Source organism: Lontra canadensis, unplaced genomic scaffold, assembly GCF_010015895.1.
Source record: "Lontra canadensis isolate GAN:19392208 unplaced genomic scaffold, GSC_riverotter_1.0 scaffold14, whole genome shotgun sequence".
Classification (NCBI taxonomy): domain Eukaryota; kingdom Metazoa; phylum Chordata; class Mammalia; order Carnivora; family Mustelidae; genus Lontra; species Lontra canadensis.
In genome coordinates, this window is record NW_022631008.1 from 2,212,349 (window position 1) to 2,232,747 (window position 20,399).

Below are 20,399 nucleotides of genomic sequence, written 5' to 3' on the forward strand. Positions count from 1 at the left end.
TCATTTTATCGTTGAAGGAAGCTTACAAATCAGTGTCTCCACATCTCTTCTCTGGCCGGTATCCTTCCATTTTCAAGAAAGAGTCTTCTAATCTCCTGCCTTGAGAGTATAAGCAAGTTGTAAAGAGAGAAAGAATCTTAGGAGTCTTACAGCTCCATCTAAAAATTTTGAGTTAGGCATCCTTCCTCCAGCTCTTTGTTCTCAGACTGCTTTCCCTATTACCTGCTGCCTCCAAATTCTGAGCAGACCAACTCTGTGGCCCTACCGTGGGCGCCAGCTCCCTCCTCACTCAGATGAACTACAGAGCTACCAAGTGTGCTACCATATCTCTCAGCTTCACAGCTTTCAAAACAGTCTGTGTATATATCTTGTTTACACCACTGTCACTTCCTCTCCATGTTTCTTTATCTCTGTGGATGTACATCTTTTTTATTCCTTAACTGACGTTTTAACTGGGCTTCAGGGAGAAGAGAAAAGAATTAAAAAAAATCAATTCACCTAATTTGACTGAAAGCCTTAAAATGTTCTAAGTTGTTGGTTAAAGTGCTTGGTTTCATTCTCCAAAATGATGCTGAGGGTAGCATCCTTTACCCCTACTCATTCTTCCTTTTCTGTTTCCTTTGAGCAAGTAACTACTTGCCAGATTCTGATAATTTTAAAATACAAACAAAAAAGACCACCATCTGCCTTCTTTTAGGTACACTAGCTTCACTTAAATCCCATCGTCTAGTTAATAATATTAAAAACAATTATTCATCACCTACAAAGCGGATGCAGAGTGTTGTAGCTCTCCAGACATTTTTAAACCTTATCTTTAAATAACGAGGTGATTTAATTATCAGGATTTTATTATATTTGAAAGTGGTATAACATAGACTTTACATAAATACAATGAACACTATTGGGAAAAGAACAGGAACAGAGTACAAAACTCAGAATGTGGTTTCTTTCATTTCAATCCCCAGCCCTAAAATACAGCCCTGAGGAAGAGGGCAGCCAAGAAAACTTCTTCATCTCCATCAACCAATCCTGACTGAGGATTTGTACTGAGAAAAAAGCTCCACTCTTCTTTAGGACAGACCCAGGTACAAACTTTATACTATTGCTTTATATCCACAGAGAGGATATGAAATATTGAAAATGACCCAACTTCTCAATGCTTAAAATTCAATACTATGTACTTATAAAGGTCAAAATACACAAAATTCTTGGCATGTTGGATGATATGTTAGCTAATCTCTATTTTTTTTTAAAGACTTTATTTATTTATTTGTTAGAGAGAGAGAGAGAGCATGAGCACAGGCAGAAAGAGTGGTAGGCAGAGGCAGAGGGAGAAGCAGGCTCCCCGCTGAGCAAGGAGCCCGATGTGGGACTCGATCCCAGGACGCTGGGATCATGACCTGAGCCAAAGGCAGCTGCTTAACCAACTGAGCCACCCAGGCATCCCTAATTTCTATTTTTTTTTAAGATTTTATTTATTTATTTGACACACAGAGAGATCACAAGTAGGCAGAAAGGCAGGAAGAGACAGAGAGAGGGGGAAGCAGTCTCCCTGCTGAGCAGAGAGCCCGATGCGGGGCTCGATTCTAGAACCCCGGAATCATGACCCGAGCCGAAGGCAGAGGCCTTAACCCACTGAGCCACCAAGGCGCCCCTAATTTCTATTTTAAAAATCATCAATTCTACAACACATATTAGCTATCTATCTTCCATATAGATTTCCTATAAAATCTCCTTCTACTCTTTTTTAACAAGAAGGCAATCATTTTGGCTTTTTTATTATGAAATTCTTACCTGATGACATGGTCTCTCCCAACATTACCTTGCAACGCTTACAAATTACTTTGGTATTTGCCTTTGGTTTCTGTAGAACAGAAAAATGTCATTTAAATGTCATTCAGCTTTTCTTAAAAGGAATATATAATTTTAACATAGTCTCTAGAGTATACATTGAACTTTACATTTTATTTTGCCCTCTACTAAATACTGGGAACACATTTAGCTTGTATGCATAATTCACATGCACAGAGATCTTTTTTTTTTTAAATCTAAAGACAGAATAATGAATAGACTGATTTTTCTAAACCTAGTCACTTCTTGATAATCTAATTGTTGTAAATAATTTGAACAGGAAGCACCTTACATTTCTAAAAAGCACTTCCAAACATCCACTACCATTGAGGATAGGCAGATGGTGGACAACAAAGGCAGACAGAATAGGTGACTTGTCCCAATTCATGTGTCTAGAAAACAGGAGAATCAAAAACTGGAGCCATTATTTTGATTCCCAGTCCAGTATAATGTAAAAGTAATCTATAATTCATAACTACTCACCAGAAGTCAAAATTATCTAGCCTACTCATCTAATTCTAATTTTTCCACTTAAGCATTGTAACTGGAAAAACTGGAAAGTGTTCTGAGACAAATTCCTGAAGCATTTTTAAACTTCAAAAATCTAAATTCATCATTTGGGATACAGCTTAAAGGGCTAGCATTCCTCTAATAATTAAGCAAAAAAAAAAAAAAAAAGTTCTTTTATATTCAGAGAACAGATTGGTGGGTAAATGGGTGAGGGTGGTAAAAATGGGTGAGGGGTCAAAAGGTACAAACTTCCAGTTACAAAACATGGAAGTCATGGGGATGTAATGTACAGCATGGCAACTACAGTTAATAATACTGTATTATATATTTAAAGTTGCTAAGAGTAGATCTAAAAGTAACAATGTTCTATGTCAGTTATACCTCGATTTAAAAAAAGTTACTGCTTTGTAGTTGTTTTTTTTTTTTTTTTTGTAAGAGATTATGTTATAAGCAATAGCATAGTGGTTAAGAGCCCTGAGTATGGACCAGATTTCCAAGGTTTCAGTCCCAGCCCTGTTATTCACTACACACATGACCCTGAGCAAGTTAATTAACCTAGTTTGGTTTCTTCACCTGAAAAAGGGAGTTAATAGTAGTGCTTAACTCCTAGCATTGTTTATTAGGATTTAAAGAGGAATATTATAAAGCCCTGTCCTGGGTACATAGTAAGTACAAAGTGGAGGTTACACAAACAAAATATACTTTTGGCACACATCATTCAGGATAGGCTGACCCATACCTTCCCATAAAGGGACCGATTTTTTGCCTTTTACTAGATAGCCACTGTGTATTAAGAATCTACCAAAAAAAAAAAAAAAAAGTTTTTTTCACATCCATAGCAAAATCTCTGTTAAAGCCCTACAACATTCTTTTCACAGAGATACACGGCAGCGTGGCAGAAGTCATATAAAAGTGGGCAGGGAAAAGAAATTTCTGCAACTCTGGCCACCTGAAGTCATCTTCCCTGGGCAACCACAGACTAGAGTGCTGGTCTAAGTAAGGAAAGAATACCTTTCTGATGTGGGATAATGTGTGTATTGACCTAAGGAATCTTAACTGATTAAGCTAAGTTTGAGTACCATCATATTTTCCTTGGCTTTAATCATTATGTCCTGAAAAGCTGCATAAGAGGCACATTTAAACTGAGTTCCATGGATGTGCTGCTAGTAACTGATAGAGCTGATATTTGAATCTAGATCCCTTTGTTGCTAACACTTGTGTTTCTATGTCCACAATAGCTAAACTATGGAAAGAACCTAGATGTCCATTGACAGATGGATGGATAAAGATGTGGTGTGTACACACACACACACACACACACACACACACAGGAATACTACTCAGTCATCAAAAAGAATGAAATCTTGCCATCTGTGATGATGTGGATGGAACTAGTGAAATAAGTGAATCAAAGAAAGATAATTGTCATATGATCTCACTCATATGTAGAATTTAAGAAACAAAATAGAACTATAGGGGAAGAGAGGAAAAAATAAAACAAGACAGAATCAGAAAGGGATACAAACCATAAGAGACTCTTAATCTTAGGAAACAAACTGAGGGTTGTTGGAAGGGGGCAGTGGGGAGATGGGATAACTAGGTGATGGACATGAAGGAGGTCATGTGATATAATGAGCAGTAGGTATTATATAAGACTGATGAATCACTGACCTCTACCTCTGGAACTAATAATACATTACATGTTAATTAATTGAATTTAAATTTAAAATTTTTAAAAATAAATAGATAAATAAATAAAACTTGTGTTTCCAAGCACTATGGCCAAGTGTTTTCCAAACTAAGTCATAGAATCAGCTCAATGGGTTACAGCCTGCATTTAAAAAAAAAAAAAAAGGATGAAATAGAGGGGCACCTGGGTGGCTCAGTGGGTTAAATGTCTGACTCTTGATTTCAGCTAAAGTCATGATCTCAGGGTCATGAGATGGAGTTCCATGTTAGGCTCTGCACTGGGTGTAGAGCCTGCGTAAGATTCTCTCCCTTTCCCTCACCCTCTGCCCCTCCCCCCACACTATCTCTCTTTCTTTCTAAAAACAAAAAAAAATTAAAATAAAAAGATGAAATAGTATAGAAATATCACAGTACTTCAAATAGAGTATAAGTACTGCTTCAAGAAACTTTTAATTGATATGTATTCATATGTGTTATCAGATCTTGATATAAAAAATTATTTCTGGGTTGCTTGGGTGGCTCAGTCGGTTAAGTGTCTGCCTTCAGCTCAAGTAAGGATCTTGGGTCCTGGGATCCAGCACTGCATCAGGCTCCCTGCTCAACAGGGAGTCTGCTTCTCCTTCTCCACCCCTCTGCTTGTGCTCTCTCTCTCAAATAAACAAGATCTTTTTAAAAATATGTATTTCATATTTAATTAGAGGTCAAAAAATATCAAAGCCCCAGACACAGAAACTAAGGCAGGTGCCAATCTGTTCAGATGTAGGCAAGGATACAGGAAGAAGACAGCTCAGAAAGCAGGCATGCTCAACTGTGAAGTCTGATATTTGGGCAGTTTCAAGCTTTCTTACAATAAAATCTATCTGTACGGCTCCAAATTGGTATTAAACACACTTTTTATAGGACCCATTTGTATGAGTTAAATCAAACCAACCTCATTAAATGTTACCAAAAACTAAAGGCTTTACTAAAAACTAATACAGGGTATAGAAGTAGCAATGCTAGAGAAGAAGAAATTTTTCTATTCTGAGCAGAACACTTTTCATCAGGAGCTCTGTTATATATTTCATTTATAATTGCTGTTACAGCACATTTTGCTTTGTAATGAAGTAGGAAGTAGGAAAAGTGGTTACTTATTGGTTTAAAAAAAAAGCAATCTACCTTTTCGGGACACTGGTAATCAAGATTCTAAAATATGATCAATAAAAAATAAATGATCTCAAACAACCAAATGTGTGATTTTGATTCAAACAGATAGTAGAAGGTACCTTTAATAGAACTGATAAAATCTGTATATGGTCTGTATTTTATCATCAAGTGATAATTGGTCATTTTGTCAAATGTGAAAAGATACTGTGGCTATTTAAAAAAGAAAAATCCATATGGGATGAAATGACGTGTCTGGGATTTGCTTTAAACTACGGGGTCAGGGGGAAGGAATTAAAGGGACAGAGGAAGCCTACTTTATGAATCAAGAGGACTGATATACTGAAGTTTACAATTCTTTCCTTTTTGTATTTGTGAATGTTTAACAAAGCTCAACACAGTATTTTAAGAAAATTTAAAAAACAAACAGCCTTATAGATTTAACAAAACAAATGATCAAAATCAATAAATTATTGCCAACTACCCCCAGAAAGAAAAAAAGCAAAGCTGTCAGTCACACTTGCCAGATGTAATATAATCAAAGTTCAATTTCATTTGTTCCTTAAAACAGCTTGAAGTCACAGTATGACTATACTTTCTAAGTCTAGAATACTATTATGAATCTTATAAAAGGTTGAAGTGCCATCTTTATCATCCTATTATAAGATGCTGGTAGACACAAAAAAATAGCATAACAGTAAGTAAATGCAAGAAATAAGGAAATCTTCAAGAGTCTCTTGATAACAAAAGAAAGGTATATACTACCACATTAACAGGCACAAATAACATACTGTATACTCAAATGGGGTACTGAGGGAAAGAAATTTAAGTGTTGGATTTTATTTGTTTATGCTATTTTTAAAATGAGGGCTTTTTAATTAAAATATGATAACACTCGGAATTCTGTTGAAAGAGAAACTCTGTTTCGTAATGCATTTCTCTTGACTGGTCCTTAAAGGAAATAATAAAGCAAGTTGTGCAGTGAAGCAGCCTAACAGTGTGGGAACTCGACATCGACAGAGCAAACATCAAAGAAGGACCTTGTTGTAGACTAATTAAATCAATATATCTGAGAGACGGCACCACTGCTCAGAGATGTGGATTAGCCTCCTGTCCTCGTTTTTATTTCCCTTTGTGTTGTTTCAATTTCTAAGGACCCCTGATATTGTCTCGCCAAAAAAAATGTTTCCCAAGAGATATCATTAGGATGCTGTGTCACCATGTGACATTTCAAAACCCTGCTAGATGGCTAGACTTGGTGATATGAGAAATAGGTTTTCAATAGCACAGAGCACACAGTGTTGTTCCCACAGGAGCCTTGAGAGCACTGTTTAAGCAGTCCCTCCAAGTATATGTTACTATTTTGGTCACAGGCATACTCTTTCAATGGCTGCGATATGCAATTAAAGAGAACTTCCATCTAGGCTAACTTGGAAACAATCTCGTCAAAGCAGCTTGTCATGACAGGAGTTTCCCACAGTTTCCTTGATACTAAACACTGTGCCATCTGAATATGAAGGGTCTTCCTTTAACACATTGGATGGCTGTTCACAATTAAGAGAAATTCTTGTAAATGACATCATATAACTGATAAAGATGTAAGTGTGAAGAATATATTTCCATATAGGGAAGGGAAACTCATGGTTTCTCTCATTTAATCTTTTTCCTCTCCTCTTCCATTCACACCTTGCAAATATTTTAAAAAATTTAGAGCTTAATTGTGAGAATGAAAGTTAAAACACATAGGACAGTGAACTATTAGTCTATAAATTTAGATTAAAATACGATTTTAACATAACCATTTTAAACATAACAGATTTATATTAACTTCTTACCATTTATTTTTGAAAACTATACAAGGATAAAGTACTATAATTTTAAAAGAACCATATTTAGGTAAAGGGATGGGTGTTTACGGCGAGAGATAAGGCACTTAAATAATTCTGATAACTTCAATCTTTGATGAACTTCCTTAATCTGCCCTCAAAATACAAAACAGTTCTATAAACTAACTTAAAACCTGCGAGCTGCCCAACTAATGCACATTTCCTGAAGTGGTTCAGTTTTTGTTACAAAAATTAAATGAAATTTAATGTACAATGCTTTTATTCCTACCGATAATCAGATGTTAAAACGAAGATTGTCTGGCAATGAATTTCTTTACTTTTTAAATCAGATCTGTATTGACTTGCCATCAGGAGAATGATTTCTCACAAGGGCCAAGTCAATGCCATTGATTTTCTTTTAAAGTAAGGTAAACCACTTGTTTTCTGCAGTGAAAGGAAGCTGCTTTCTCCTTAAAGCAACTTCTATAGCAAGGGGCAGCTGACCTCACATGGCCCACCACCAACTTGGGGTTGGCAGCACGAGCTTCTTTTCCACATTTGGACTCCTCCACTTTCTCTTTTTCCTTGATGGCATCTGCTTTTATGACATCAGCAGAAGTCTTAACTAGGGGCAGACACAGGGAAATACCTAGGCCTAACTGTATAGTACATATCATGGAATAAAAGAACACTTTTAATTCAAATCAGACTATATAGATTATGGTATGTTCTCCTAAAAACAAGAAAGTGGGGCATTTTGGTTTGTAAAATGGTAACATTCCCAATTCTATGCATGAAAAAGTCCTCTTCCTCCAGCCCTAAGCTGCTCTGGTCTAAGGCCGTATGCTCTTCCTCTATCAACAGAGTAGAGTTGGTGAATAGAGACAGTTGAAATCATGGATTTTGGTCCTTGGAACAGTATGTATAGCATGCTGTAATTAAGAAAAGATAGGAGAAGCCAGTTTCTAAGACAACCCCCAAATTAGCATTTATTTTGAAAAGATATTTTACCAATTTAAAATGGTTCTCAGAAGGACACTGTGTCTCCACAGGGGCTAGTTCAGGTCTTGGCTGCCATAAATCACTTCTTAAATTCACCAAGAAGAAAGAGTCTCCAATAAAACAGTCATTCTCTTGCGGATGAAGAGGCTTATTAGCAAAGGGGTCAGGATGACAACACCATTCTTCAACTAGCGCTCCCCAATTCTCACTCGGCAATGGGAGCACCCTGAGGAGCTTCCTAGTAGAGAGAGGAAGAACAATTTTTAAAGAACAAAATGGAAATGTAGCATTTTCTTAATTAAATCAGCATGAAAGATAAAAGAAACTCATTAACCACATTATCTGCAGTGATGATTTTTCCCCCCAGATTACTTAATATAAGTAATATATACTTACCCTGGGCAGTTTGAAAATGTATAAAGGTATAAAAGAAATAAAAATCATCCTTTCCTTACCACCCAAAGACAAGTAACTACTTTGTAAATGATGGGTTATTTCCTTGCAATCCTTCCAAGAAACATAACTGTATGCACGTATGCAGTCTGGGATCAGAAGTTATATACCAACTTGCTTTCACTGTTTAGTTATATTATGATTCTTAATGACTCCATTCTATTCTACAGGCTTGCAAAAACTTTTAAGATCATTCCCTTACTGGTGGACATTCAGTTTCTCAGTATCAACAACCCTGTGATGAACCTTCCTGTTAAAAAATTTGTATACATATCTGACGATTTCCTTGGGAAAAAAATCTTGCAAATGTGAGATCACAATCACAATGATATCCATATTTTAAAACCCCACACATATCGGCAAACTGCTTTTCAGAAAGGCTATATGAATCTATAATTCTTCCACCTACCTTCTTCAGAATACTATCACTTTTCCACGTAAGGGGTGAAAATATTCTCCATATATACCACTTTAATTGGCAACTCTTTAATTACTAGTGAGATTGAACTAGCTCTCATATTTATTGACCAGCATGTTTCTTCTGTGAGTTGTGATCAGTGACTATTTTCTAATGAGGTATTAGTATGTTCTTACTAATTTTTAAAAGTATATTCTATCTTAAGAATATTAGCCTTCATCCATCATCTGTGACAAATACTTTTTCAATGTTATTGCCCTTTAATTTGGTTTGTCTTAAAATTTCAAATTATCTAAACCTTTCTTCTCTGATTTCTCCCATTAATTATTTTGCAATAAACTTTTTATTTGGGAGTAATTTTAAATTTACAGAATGGTTTCAAAAACAGTATAGACAGTCCTCATATACACTCCACCCAGCTTTCTCTGAGGTTAACATCTTATATAACCATGGAAGATTTGTCAAAACTACATACTTTATCTGGGTTTCCCTAGTTTTTCCATTACTGCCCTTTTTTCCTTTGATCTAGGATCCAATTCATGATAACATACTGCCATTAGTCATCATGTTTCCCTAGTCTCCTTTAGTCTGCTACATTTTCTTAGTCTGTCCTTATTTTTTAGGACCTTGAAATTTTTGAAGAGCAATGGGTCTGGTGTTTTACAGAATATCCCTCAATTTAAGTTTGTCTGATGTTTTCTCAAGATTAGACTGGGGTTACAGGTTTGGGAAAGAATACCACAGAAGTGAAGTGACCTTCTCAGCACATTTTATCAGAGGGTACACTCTCTCAATCAATATGACTTATCACTGGTGCTGTTAAACTTGAACACTTGGTCAGCCAGTATCTACCAGGTTTCTCCAGTAATAAAGCTACTATTCCTCCCTTTGCAAACTCTATTCCTTGGAAATGAGTCACTAAGCCCAGACCACACTTGAGAGGAAAGAAACTGAGCTCTACTCTACTATTATTTTTTATGTTTAAAAGAGCCTCACGATTAAGTAGGCCCTTGTATTTGTTATCAGTTCTGGTTTTTTTTTCCCAATAGTTTCATTTTTTTCTGGACAAAAATTGATACCTTGGACTTTATCAGAAGAAAAGCTAAACATGATTTATCTATATTCTACTCTAAATTAGGGAGACCCATAGTCTAAGAGGAGAAGACATATGGGCAGAATCATGAGAAACTTCAAAATAATTAATCCTGAGAAAAACTGAGAATAAAAACATGTTCATGGTCTTCTTTTTTTTTTTTTTAAAGATTTTATTTATTTGCTAGAGAGAGAGAGAGAGCACAAGTAGGCAGAGAGGTGGGCAGAGGCAGAGGGAGAAGCAGGCTCCCTGCTGAGCAAGGAGCCCGATGCGGGACTTGATCCCAGGATACCGGGATCATGACCTGAGCCGAAGGCAGCTGCTTAACCAACTGAGCCACCCAGGCGTCCCATGTTCATGGTCTTCTTAATGCCAGTGAGTAGTGTGAATGTTTAAAGCAGCCTGAATACTTGCACAGCTCTGTTCCTATGCACAGAAACATGTGCTAAGAGTCAACTGTATTTGATCACAGACCTGTTTATGCCACTTATACCTTATTTTAGTTACATAATTTAATTAAATAGTATGTAAACCAAGGAAATACAAATTGCTATTCCCCTGAAACTAAAAGTTTCAGACAAAATAAAAGCCAGTTGTAAAAAAAAGAAATTAACTGGTAAGACATGGGAGATACAACAATAGAACATTGGAAAAAGGGAGGAAGAGTAAAAATCTAGAAAAGTCTACAATTCCATTGCTTTAAGAATGTCTAACTTCTCCTTCCATTTAAGAAAACAGAAGCTAGAACTTGTAGATGATGAATCTGTTGCCTCTATGATAAAAAGGTTAACAATGAAATACCTGATAGTAAAAAAAAAGCTACACAATAGTGGAGTCATGTTCAACAAAAAGATACTGGTTCCATAATAAAATATTAGTAAATTAATATACATTTGCATGTTTTAAGTTAAAATATTTGAGATGCAAATGTGTCATTTTTTAATGATTTCCCCCATGTTAATCCTTTTTCCTTTATCTCCTCAACTATGAGAATCATAAAAAGACTCTTAACTACAAAGAACAAACTGATGGTTACCAGGGGGAGGGGAGTAAGGTGATTGGTTAAGTAAGTGTTTGGGATTGTTGTGATGAGCACCGGGTGTTGTATGGGAGAGCTGAATCACTAAACTGTACATTTGAAACTAATATTATACTGTACACTAACTAACTGGAATGTAAATAAAAGTAAAAAAAAAAAAAAACACCAATAAGAAAATGACAGGTGAACATACTACTTTCTCCCACTGGAGTCTCTGGAAAGTGAGTTGTGGAAGCAGGTCTTTGGGCAGCAGTTCCATGACCACCTCACCTAGCTTCTCAAGCACCATCCCAAAGCCAAGATCCACAAAGGCTGACAGGTGCTCCACTGCACTGATCCACCACAGGTCTCTACCCAGTAATTCTGGATCCACCAGCAACAACAAACCCAGGGAACCATCAAACATTCCACCTAGAGCCCTACCAGCAAGTGCACTCATGGATTGCTTCTTGGCTATTTGATCAGGGATGGGGGAGAGGGATTGGTAAATATAATGTGATTTACTCTCTTACTATTTAATTATTCTTCTAGATCTCTTTCTTACTGTTCTTATATCAATATAAAATTAAAATATATTAAAATGTGTCAATCTAAAGAAAAAAGGCAATTACAATACGGAAGAGAGTAGACATTTAATTTAGGAATCCAGAGGACAAATAGGAAGAAGAAAGGCTGATTTTGGTTTAACATAAAGAAGAACTTTCCCTTTCAAATTAGGGAATGTACCCTAGTAGCATCACTCAAGCTGCTGAGCTTGTTTAGGATATTAAGTGATTCTTTCAACATCCATTTTCTAAAAGTCTTCTACGAGTAGGCATTCAGTCGACAAAAAATATTAATACAGTTCCCTCTCTCAAGGCACTCAGGGTTCCAGCAGGAGATATAGACCTATGAGCAAATAATAAAACTTTAAATATAAATATCACAAATGCTCATGCCAAAGTAATGGTTCTAGGGAGAAGGAGCTAGATGGCAGAGGCGTAGGAGACTGAGATATCATCAGGTCCCAGGAGTCCAGCTAGATTATTATCAAACCATTCTGAACACCAACATATTCAACAGGAGATAGAAGAGAGGAAGAGCAGCAACACCAGGAACAGAAAATCCACCACTTTCCAGAAGACAGGATGTAGGAAGAAGTGAATCCTAAATGATGGGACCATAGACCTCTGCAGGGAGGGGCCAGCTCCTGGCAACTAAGAGAGCAGCGCAGCATAAAATTAGAACTTTTAGAAGTCTGGACGTCACTCCAAAGGCTAAGCAAGGGGTGGAGCCCTCGCTGGGTCAGTGTGGTCTCAGGACCCACGGGGTCATGGAAAGACACGGGGTGTCTGAGTGTGGTAGAGGTCCCAGGTAATGGAGCACGGTAAATGGCAGCAGAGACAAAGCTGAGCAGTGGGCTCTCATCTTGGGATTAATATAAACCATGATCCAAGGCACAGTTGTACCACTGCTTTTTGAGCAGGGATCCCACAAGCAGCAGATCCAAGGAAGGGAGACCCCCTCCTTCATCCTCCAGAAGGACCAGTGCAGGAGGGTGCTGCAGGAAGCTCCAAATGGGTTTGGAAACTCTAAATGGGGCCGTTCGCCTGAGATAAAAATACTAAGTCACAGGCTGGGTGAGCTCAAAGTGCAGCTGGAGACCAGGGAGATGGGAGGGATTGACTGCTTTACTTTGAGGGCGCACTGAGGAGAGGGGAACCTGAGTTAGCTCCTGCAGAGCCAGAGATTGGGAGGCCTCCATCTTCATTCTATCATTCAAAGTTGTACAGAAAGTGTTCAGGGAACAAAAGCTCCTGAGAGCAAACCCAAGCAGATTACTTAGCCTGGCCCCTGGTAAGGGCAGTGTAATTCCAAGTCGGGCAAAGACATTTGAGAATCACTGCAACAGGCCCCTCCCCCAAAAGATCAGCAAGAACACCCAGCCAAGACCAAGTTCACTACTCAATGCGAACTGCAGAACTCCAGACCTAGGGGAAAGCAACACATAGAATTCATGGTTTTTTTCCCCATGAACCTTTAGTCTTTCAAAGTTAAATTTTTTAAATATTTTTTTTCTTATTCTACTTTTTTAATTTTCCACTTTCCTATTTTAATGTTTTTAACTATTTTATCTTATCAACACCTTTTCAAAAATATCTTTTAATTTTCATTGTTATATTCATATTTTATCCCTTCATTGTATTTAACCTTATTTCTTGTATACATATAGGTCTTTTTTTCCTTAAAATTTTGGTATACAATTTCTTCTAATAGATCAAAATATACCCTAAATCAAGTGCATGGCTTTGTTCTATTCTCCACCCTGATCACATTATTTCCTCCTTTTTTTTTTTCAACCAACTTCTTACCAATTCCTTTCTAAAAATCTTTTTTAGGGGTGCCTGGTGGCTCAGTGGGTTAAAGCCTCTACCTTCAGCTCAGGTCACGATCCCAGGGTCCTGGGAACGAGCCCCGCATCGGGCTCTCTGCTCAGCCTGCTTCCCCCTCTCTCTGCCTGCGCTCTGCCTACTTGTGATTTCTCTCTCTGTCAAATAAATAAGTAAAAAATAAAAAATAAAAATAAAAACTCACCACACAAAAAAAAGAACAATAGGCAATACTAACAGTTAGGGACCTGATTAACACAGACATTACTAAGATGTCAGAAATAGAGTTCAGAATGATGATTATCAATGTGCTAACTGGGCTCAAAAAAGGCATGGAAGATATTAGAGAATTCCTTACTGGAAAAATAAAATCCCTTTCTGGAGAAATAAAAGAACTAAAATCTAACCAAGTTGAAATAAAAAAAGCCATTAATAAGGTGCAATAAAAAATGGATGTCTTTACTGCTAGGATAAAGGAGGCAGAAGAGGGAATTAGTGATATAGAAGACCAAATGATAGAGAATAAAGAAGCTGAGTAAAAGAAAAACAATTACTGGGCCACGGAGGGAGAATTCAAGAGATAAGTGATACCATATGACAAAACATTATTAGAATAATTGGGGTCCCAGAGAAGAAGAGAGAGGGGGCAGAAGTATATTGGAACAAATTATAGCAGAGAATTTCCCTAATTTGGCAAAGGGAACAAGCATCAAAATCCAGAAGGCACATAGAACCTGCCTCAAAATCAGTAAAAATAGATCCACACCCTATCATCTAATAGTAGAATTTACAAGTCTCAGTGGCAAAGAAAATCCTGAAAGCAGCTTGGGACAAGAGGTCTGTAACATACAATGGTAGAAATATTAGACTGGCAACAGACCTATCCATAGAGACCTGGCATGACAGAAAGGACTGGCATGATATATTCAGAGCACTAAATGAGAAAAATATGCAGCCAAGAATACTATAACCAGCTAGGCTTTCATTGAAAAGAATGAGAGATAAAAAGCTTCCAGGAAAAACAAAACTTAAAAGAACTTGCAAACCCCAAACCAACCAGGGGTCCTCTAAGCAAAGAGAGAGCCTAAAAGTAACAGACCAGAAAGAAACAGAGACAATATACAGTAACAGCACAATGGCACTCAGTTCCTATCTTTCAATAGTTACCTAGAATGTAAGTGGGCTAAATACCCCAAGCAAAAGACACAGGGTATCAGAATGGATTAAAAAACAAGATCCATCAATATGCTATCTACAAGAAACTCGAATTTCTAGACCCAAAGACACCTCCAGATTTAACGGTTGGGGGTAGAAAATCACTTACCATGCTAATGGACATCAAAAGAAAGCTGGGGTGGCAATCCTTGTATCAGATAAATTAGATTTTAAGCAAAGACTATAATAAGTAATGAGGAAGGACACTATATCATACTCAAAGGGTTTGTCCAACAGGAAGATCTAACAATTTTAAATATCTATGCCCCTAACATGGGAGCTGCCAACTATATAAATCAATTAATAACAAAATCAAAGAAACACATCAACAATAATACAATAATAGTAAGTGATTTTAACACCCCCCCTCACTGAAATGGACAGATCATCCAAGCAAAAGATCAACAAGAAAAAAAGGCCTTAAATGACACACTGGACCAGATGGACATCACAGATCTATTCAGAACATTCCATCCCAAAGCAACAGAATACACATTCTTCTCTAGTGCACATGGAACATTCTCCAGAATAGATCACATCCTGGGCCACAAATCAGGTCTCAACTGGTACCAAAAGACTGGGATCATTCCCTGCATATTTTCAGACCACAAGGGTCTGAAGCTAGAACTCAATCACAAGAGGAAAGTTGGAAAGAACTCAAATACATGGAGGCTAAAGAGCATCCTACTAAAGAATGAAGGGGTCAACCAGGAAATTAAAGAATTTTAAAAATTCATGGAAACATATGAAAATGAAAATACAATTGTTCAAAATCTTCTGGACACAGCAAACATGGTCCTGAGAGGAAAGTATATAGTGATACAAGCCTTTCTCAAGAAACAAGAAAGGTCTCAAATACAAAACTTAACCCTACACCTAAAGGAGCCGGAGAAAGAAGAGCAAAGAAAGCCTAAACCCAGCAGGAGAAGACAAATCATAAAGATCAGAGCAGAAATCAATGAAACAGAAACCGAAGAACAGTAAAACAAATCGATGAAACTAGGAGCTGATTCTTTGAAAGAATTAATAAGATTGATAAACCCATGGCCAGACTTATCCAAAAGAAAAAAGAAGGGATCCAAATAAAATCATGAATGAAAGAGGAGAGAGACCTCAACCAACAGCAAAGAAATACAAACAATTATAAGAACATATTATGAGCAGGGCACCTGGCTGGCTCAGTCAGTTAAGTGGCTCCCTTCAGCTCAGGTCATGATTCCAGGATCCTGGGATCGAGCCCCACGTCGGGCTCCCTGCTCAGCAGAGAGCCTGTTTCTCCCTCTCCATCTGCCTGCCTTTCCGCCTACTTTTGTTGTGTCTGTCAAATAAATAAATAAAATCTTAAAAAAAAAAAAACCATATTATGAGCAACTACACACCAGGAAATTTGACAATCTGGAAGAAATGGATGCATTCCTAGAGACATATAAACTACCAAATCTGAACCAGGAAGAAATAGAAAACCTGAACAGATCCATACCCATTAAGGACATTGAAGCAGCCATCAAAAATCTCCCAACAAACAGGAGCCCAGAGCTAGATGGCTTCCCAGGGGAATTCTACCGAACATTTAAAAAAGAATTAATACCTACTCTCCTGAAACTGTTCCCAAAAATAGAAATGGAAGGAAAACTTCCAAACTCATTTTATGAGGTCAACATTACCTTGATCCCAAAACCAGACAAAGACCCAATCAAAAAGGAGAATTACAGAGCAATATCTTTGATGAACACAGAAGCAAAAATTCTCACCAAAATACTAGCCAATAGAATCCAACAGTATGTTAAAAGGATTATTCACCACGACCAAGTGGGATTTATCCCTGGGCTGCAAGGTTGGTTCAACATCTACAGATCAATCAATGTGATACAATACATTAATAAAAGAAAGAACAAGAACCATATGATCCTCTCAATAGGTGCTGAAAAAGCATTTGACAAAGTATAGCATCCTTTCTTGATCAAAACTCTTCACAGTGTAGGCACAGAGGGTACATACGTCAATATCATCAAGCCATCTATGAAAAACCCACAGCAAATATCATTCTCAAGGGGGGAAACTGAGAGTTTTCCCCTGAGGTCAGTAACACGGCAGGGACGTCCACTATTACCACTGCTATTCAACATAGCAATCAGACAACAAAAAGAAATAAAAGGCAACTGAATTGGCAAAGAAGTAGTTAAATTCTCACTCTTTGCAGATGATATGATACTCTACGTCGAAAACCCAAAAGACCACTCCAAAACTGTTAGCACTCATACAGGAATTCAGTAAAGTGTCAGGATATAAAATCAATGCACAGAAATCAGTTGCATTTCTATACACAAACAACAAGACAGAAGAAAGAGAAATTAAGGAGTCAAACCCATTTACAATTACACCCCAAACCATAAGCTACCTAGGAATAAACCTAACCAAAGAGGCAAAGAATCTGTACTCCGAAAACTCTAAAGTACTCACGAAAAAAGTTGAGGAAGACATGAAGAAATGGAACAACGTTCCATGCTCAGGGATTGGAAGAACAAATATTGTGAAAATGTCTACACTACCTAAAGCAATCTACACATTTAATGCAATCTCTAACAAAACGCCTTCAATGTGTTTTAAAGAAATGGAACAAATAATCGTAAAATTTATATGGAACCAGAAAAGACCTCAAATAGCCAGAGGAATATTGAAAAAGAAAGCCAAAGTTGGTGGCATCACAATTCCAGACTTCAAGCTCTATTATAAAGCTGTAATCATCAAGACAGTATTGTACTGGCATAAAACACAGACACATAGATCACTGGAACAGAATAGAGAGTCCAGAAATGGACCTTCAACTCTATGGTCAACTAATCTTCGAAAAAGCAGGAAAGAATGTCCAGTGAAAAAAAGACAGTCTCTTCAACAAATGGTGTTGGGAAAACTGGACAGCCATAGGTAAAAGAATGTAAATGGACCATTTCCTTACACCACACACAAAAATAGACTCAAAGTGGATGAAAGACCTCAATGTGAGAAAGGAATCCATCAAAATCCTTGAGGAGAACACAGGCAACAACCTCTTTGACCACAGCTGCAGCAACTTCTTCCTAGAATTGTCACCAAAGGCAAAGGAAGCAAGGGCAAAAATGAACTATTGGGCCTTCATCGAGATCAAAAGCTTTTGCACAGCAAAAGAAACAATCAACAAAACCAAAAGTCAACTGACAGAATAGGAGAAGATATTCACAAATAACATATCAGATAAAGGGCTAGTATCCAAAATCTAGAAAGAACTTTTCAAACTCAACACGCAAAGAATAAATAATCCAATCAAGAAATGGGCAGAAGACATAAACAGACATTTCAGCAAAGAAGACATCCAAATGGCCAATAGAGACATGAAAAAGTGCTCGACATCCCTTGGCATCAGGGAAATATAAATCAAAACCACAATGAGATACTACCTCACACCAGTCAGAATGGCTGAAATTAACAAGTCAGGGAATGACAGATGTTGGCAAAGATGTGAAGAAAGGGGAACCCTCCTACATTGTTGGTGGGAACGCAAGCTGGTGCAGCCACTCTGGAAAACAGTATGGAGGTTCCTCAAAAAGTTGAAAATAGAGCTACCCTAGGAACCAGCAATTGCACTACTGGGTATTTACTCTAATAATAGAAATGTAGTGATCCAAAGGGGCACATGCACCTGAATATTTATAGCAGCAATGTCCACAAATAGCCAAACTATGGAAAGAACCTAGATGTCCATCAACAGATGAATGGATAAAGAAGATATGGTATACAAACACACACACACACAATGGAATACTATGCAGCCATCAAAAAATGAAATCTTGCCATTTGCAACTATGTGGATAGAACTAGAGGGTATCATGCTACATGAAATGAGTCAATCAGAGAAAGATAATTATCATATGATCTCTCTGATATGAGGAATTTGAGGGGCAGGGCAGGGGACCGAGGGGGTTAGGGAGGGAAAATGTGGGACGGATGGGATCGGGAGGGGGACAAACCATGGGAGACTCTTACTCTTATGAAACAAACTGAGGGTTGCTGGCAGGGAGGATAGGGATAGGGTGGTTGGGTTATTGACTTTGGGGAGGGTATGTGCTATGGTGAGTGCTGTGAAATGTGTAAGCCTGATGATTAACAGACCTGTACCCCTGGCACAAATAATACATTATATGTTAATAAAATTTTTAAAAAAAAGTAATGTTTCTAAGTCCACAGGGAGTTGGGAGAGGGAACAGCTTAAACACCCTTGAAAATTTTTTTCTTTTGTCCTTTCTTCAGATATATATTCCCACATGCATACAACATCTGCATATTACTTTAGGAGATTCATGGATTCACAAAACCAACCCACAGATTCAGGGCAATAAACACAACATGCTAGGGGAGTAGAGTGTACCTGGATTTCTGAGAAGAATACCTGAGTTGACCTTTGAAAGATAAATAGTTCTTCAGACAATAAAAGGAATTAAGGCTATCACGGATGAGCACCATAACTGTTTAACTTATAACTGTGTTCCTCGTGTCTAGCACAGTACCTGACTCAGTTTAAGTTCTTAAATACATGTTAAAGGAATGAACAAGCACATATGGACAACTATAACCCGATCACTACAGGCCCCTTGTTGGGTCTGTTACACACTGAGATAAAAGGGTTAACAAACCTTTGCCCTTGCTGCTTGAGAATCTCACTTTTGGTTTAATCAGTGAGCTCTGTTGCCCTGGAAACCAGGTAGATGGTAGGCATGAATTATATTGCTAGGCAACATCACTTATGGTAAAAATGACCCCTGACTGGTAAATTGCATCTGGACTGAAAGGAAGTATGAGTGAGCTGCAAATATCTGATAAGGGTGCCATGCTTTGGATTTGCCTGAACATGGTTCTTTACAAGGAACCCTAGAAACTATGCCAAAGAACTGTTACAAGAGATACTGGCTGCTTAGATCATGAGGCTTCTTCTCAGGGTAGCTCCTGCACCTGCTTGATTGTGGATCTTGGGCTTTATACCTGGAACTATGTCACATGGGAAGACAAGAGTCCCCTGCTACAGGACTCCTGCTGACAGAACTCCTGATGCTGCCCTGCTGGCAAGATGGCAAGAAATGTGGCATGTGGTAGTGTTGTGAGTCTGCATATTTCATTTATTTATTCGAGACAGAGAGAAAGAGGGAGCACAAGTAAGGGGAGGGGCAGAAGGAGAGGAAGAAGCAAGTTCGCTGCTCAACCTGACATGGGGCTCGATCCCAGGACCCCAGGATCATGACCTGAGCTGAAGGCAGATGCTTAACCAAGAGAGCCACCCAGGCGCCCCATGAGTCTGCATATTTAACTGACTTTCACGAGACCTCTGGTGGGCACTATACACACCTTATTCCATTTACTGCTTACTACAACTTCATGAGGTGAGGCTTTCTATTCCCCTGCTACAGAGGAGGAAAGATAGGCTCTGAAATGTTAAATCATTTGTGTAAGTTCACAGAGCTAGAGGTGATGAATAAAGGCAGGATCTCAACCCAGGTCTTCTGGGCTCCAAAACTGAATTATTTCCATTGGAATACATTCCCTCCCCTGACAATACAGAACATCAGAAAAGGCGGGATGGGGGCAAACTGTGTGGGGTGTGACATGCCAACCTAAGGGGTAGGGACTGGTTTCTAGAGAGATGTGGGAAGCATCACACAATTTTAAGCAGGGAAGTGATAAGTCAGATTTGAATTTTTATAAAGAAGCAAGTAAGAGAACCTGTTTAGAGTGTGAAACAGGCCTAGACAGGCTCCTAAATCTT

At 37.9% G+C, this 20,399-nt stretch overlaps 1 protein-coding gene across 6 annotated transcripts in view; it reads right to left on the reverse strand.

Moving 5' to 3' along the window:
- The window catches only part of UBE3D (ubiquitin protein ligase E3D), a 156,478-nt gene that overhangs the window by 117,013 nt on the left and 19,066 nt on the right, over positions 1-20,399 (reverse strand). For all 6 annotated transcript variants that reach the window (XM_032858005.1, XM_032858010.1, XM_032858006.1 and 3 more), the window contains 2 exons: positions 8,031-8,259; positions 1,795-1,864 (listed from right to left, as the gene is read on the reverse strand). In XM_032858005.1, the coding sequence (XP_032713896.1) occupies positions 1,795-1,864; positions 8,031-8,259 (299 nt within the window). The remainder of the gene's footprint in view (positions 1-1,794; positions 1,865-8,030; positions 8,260-20,399) is intronic.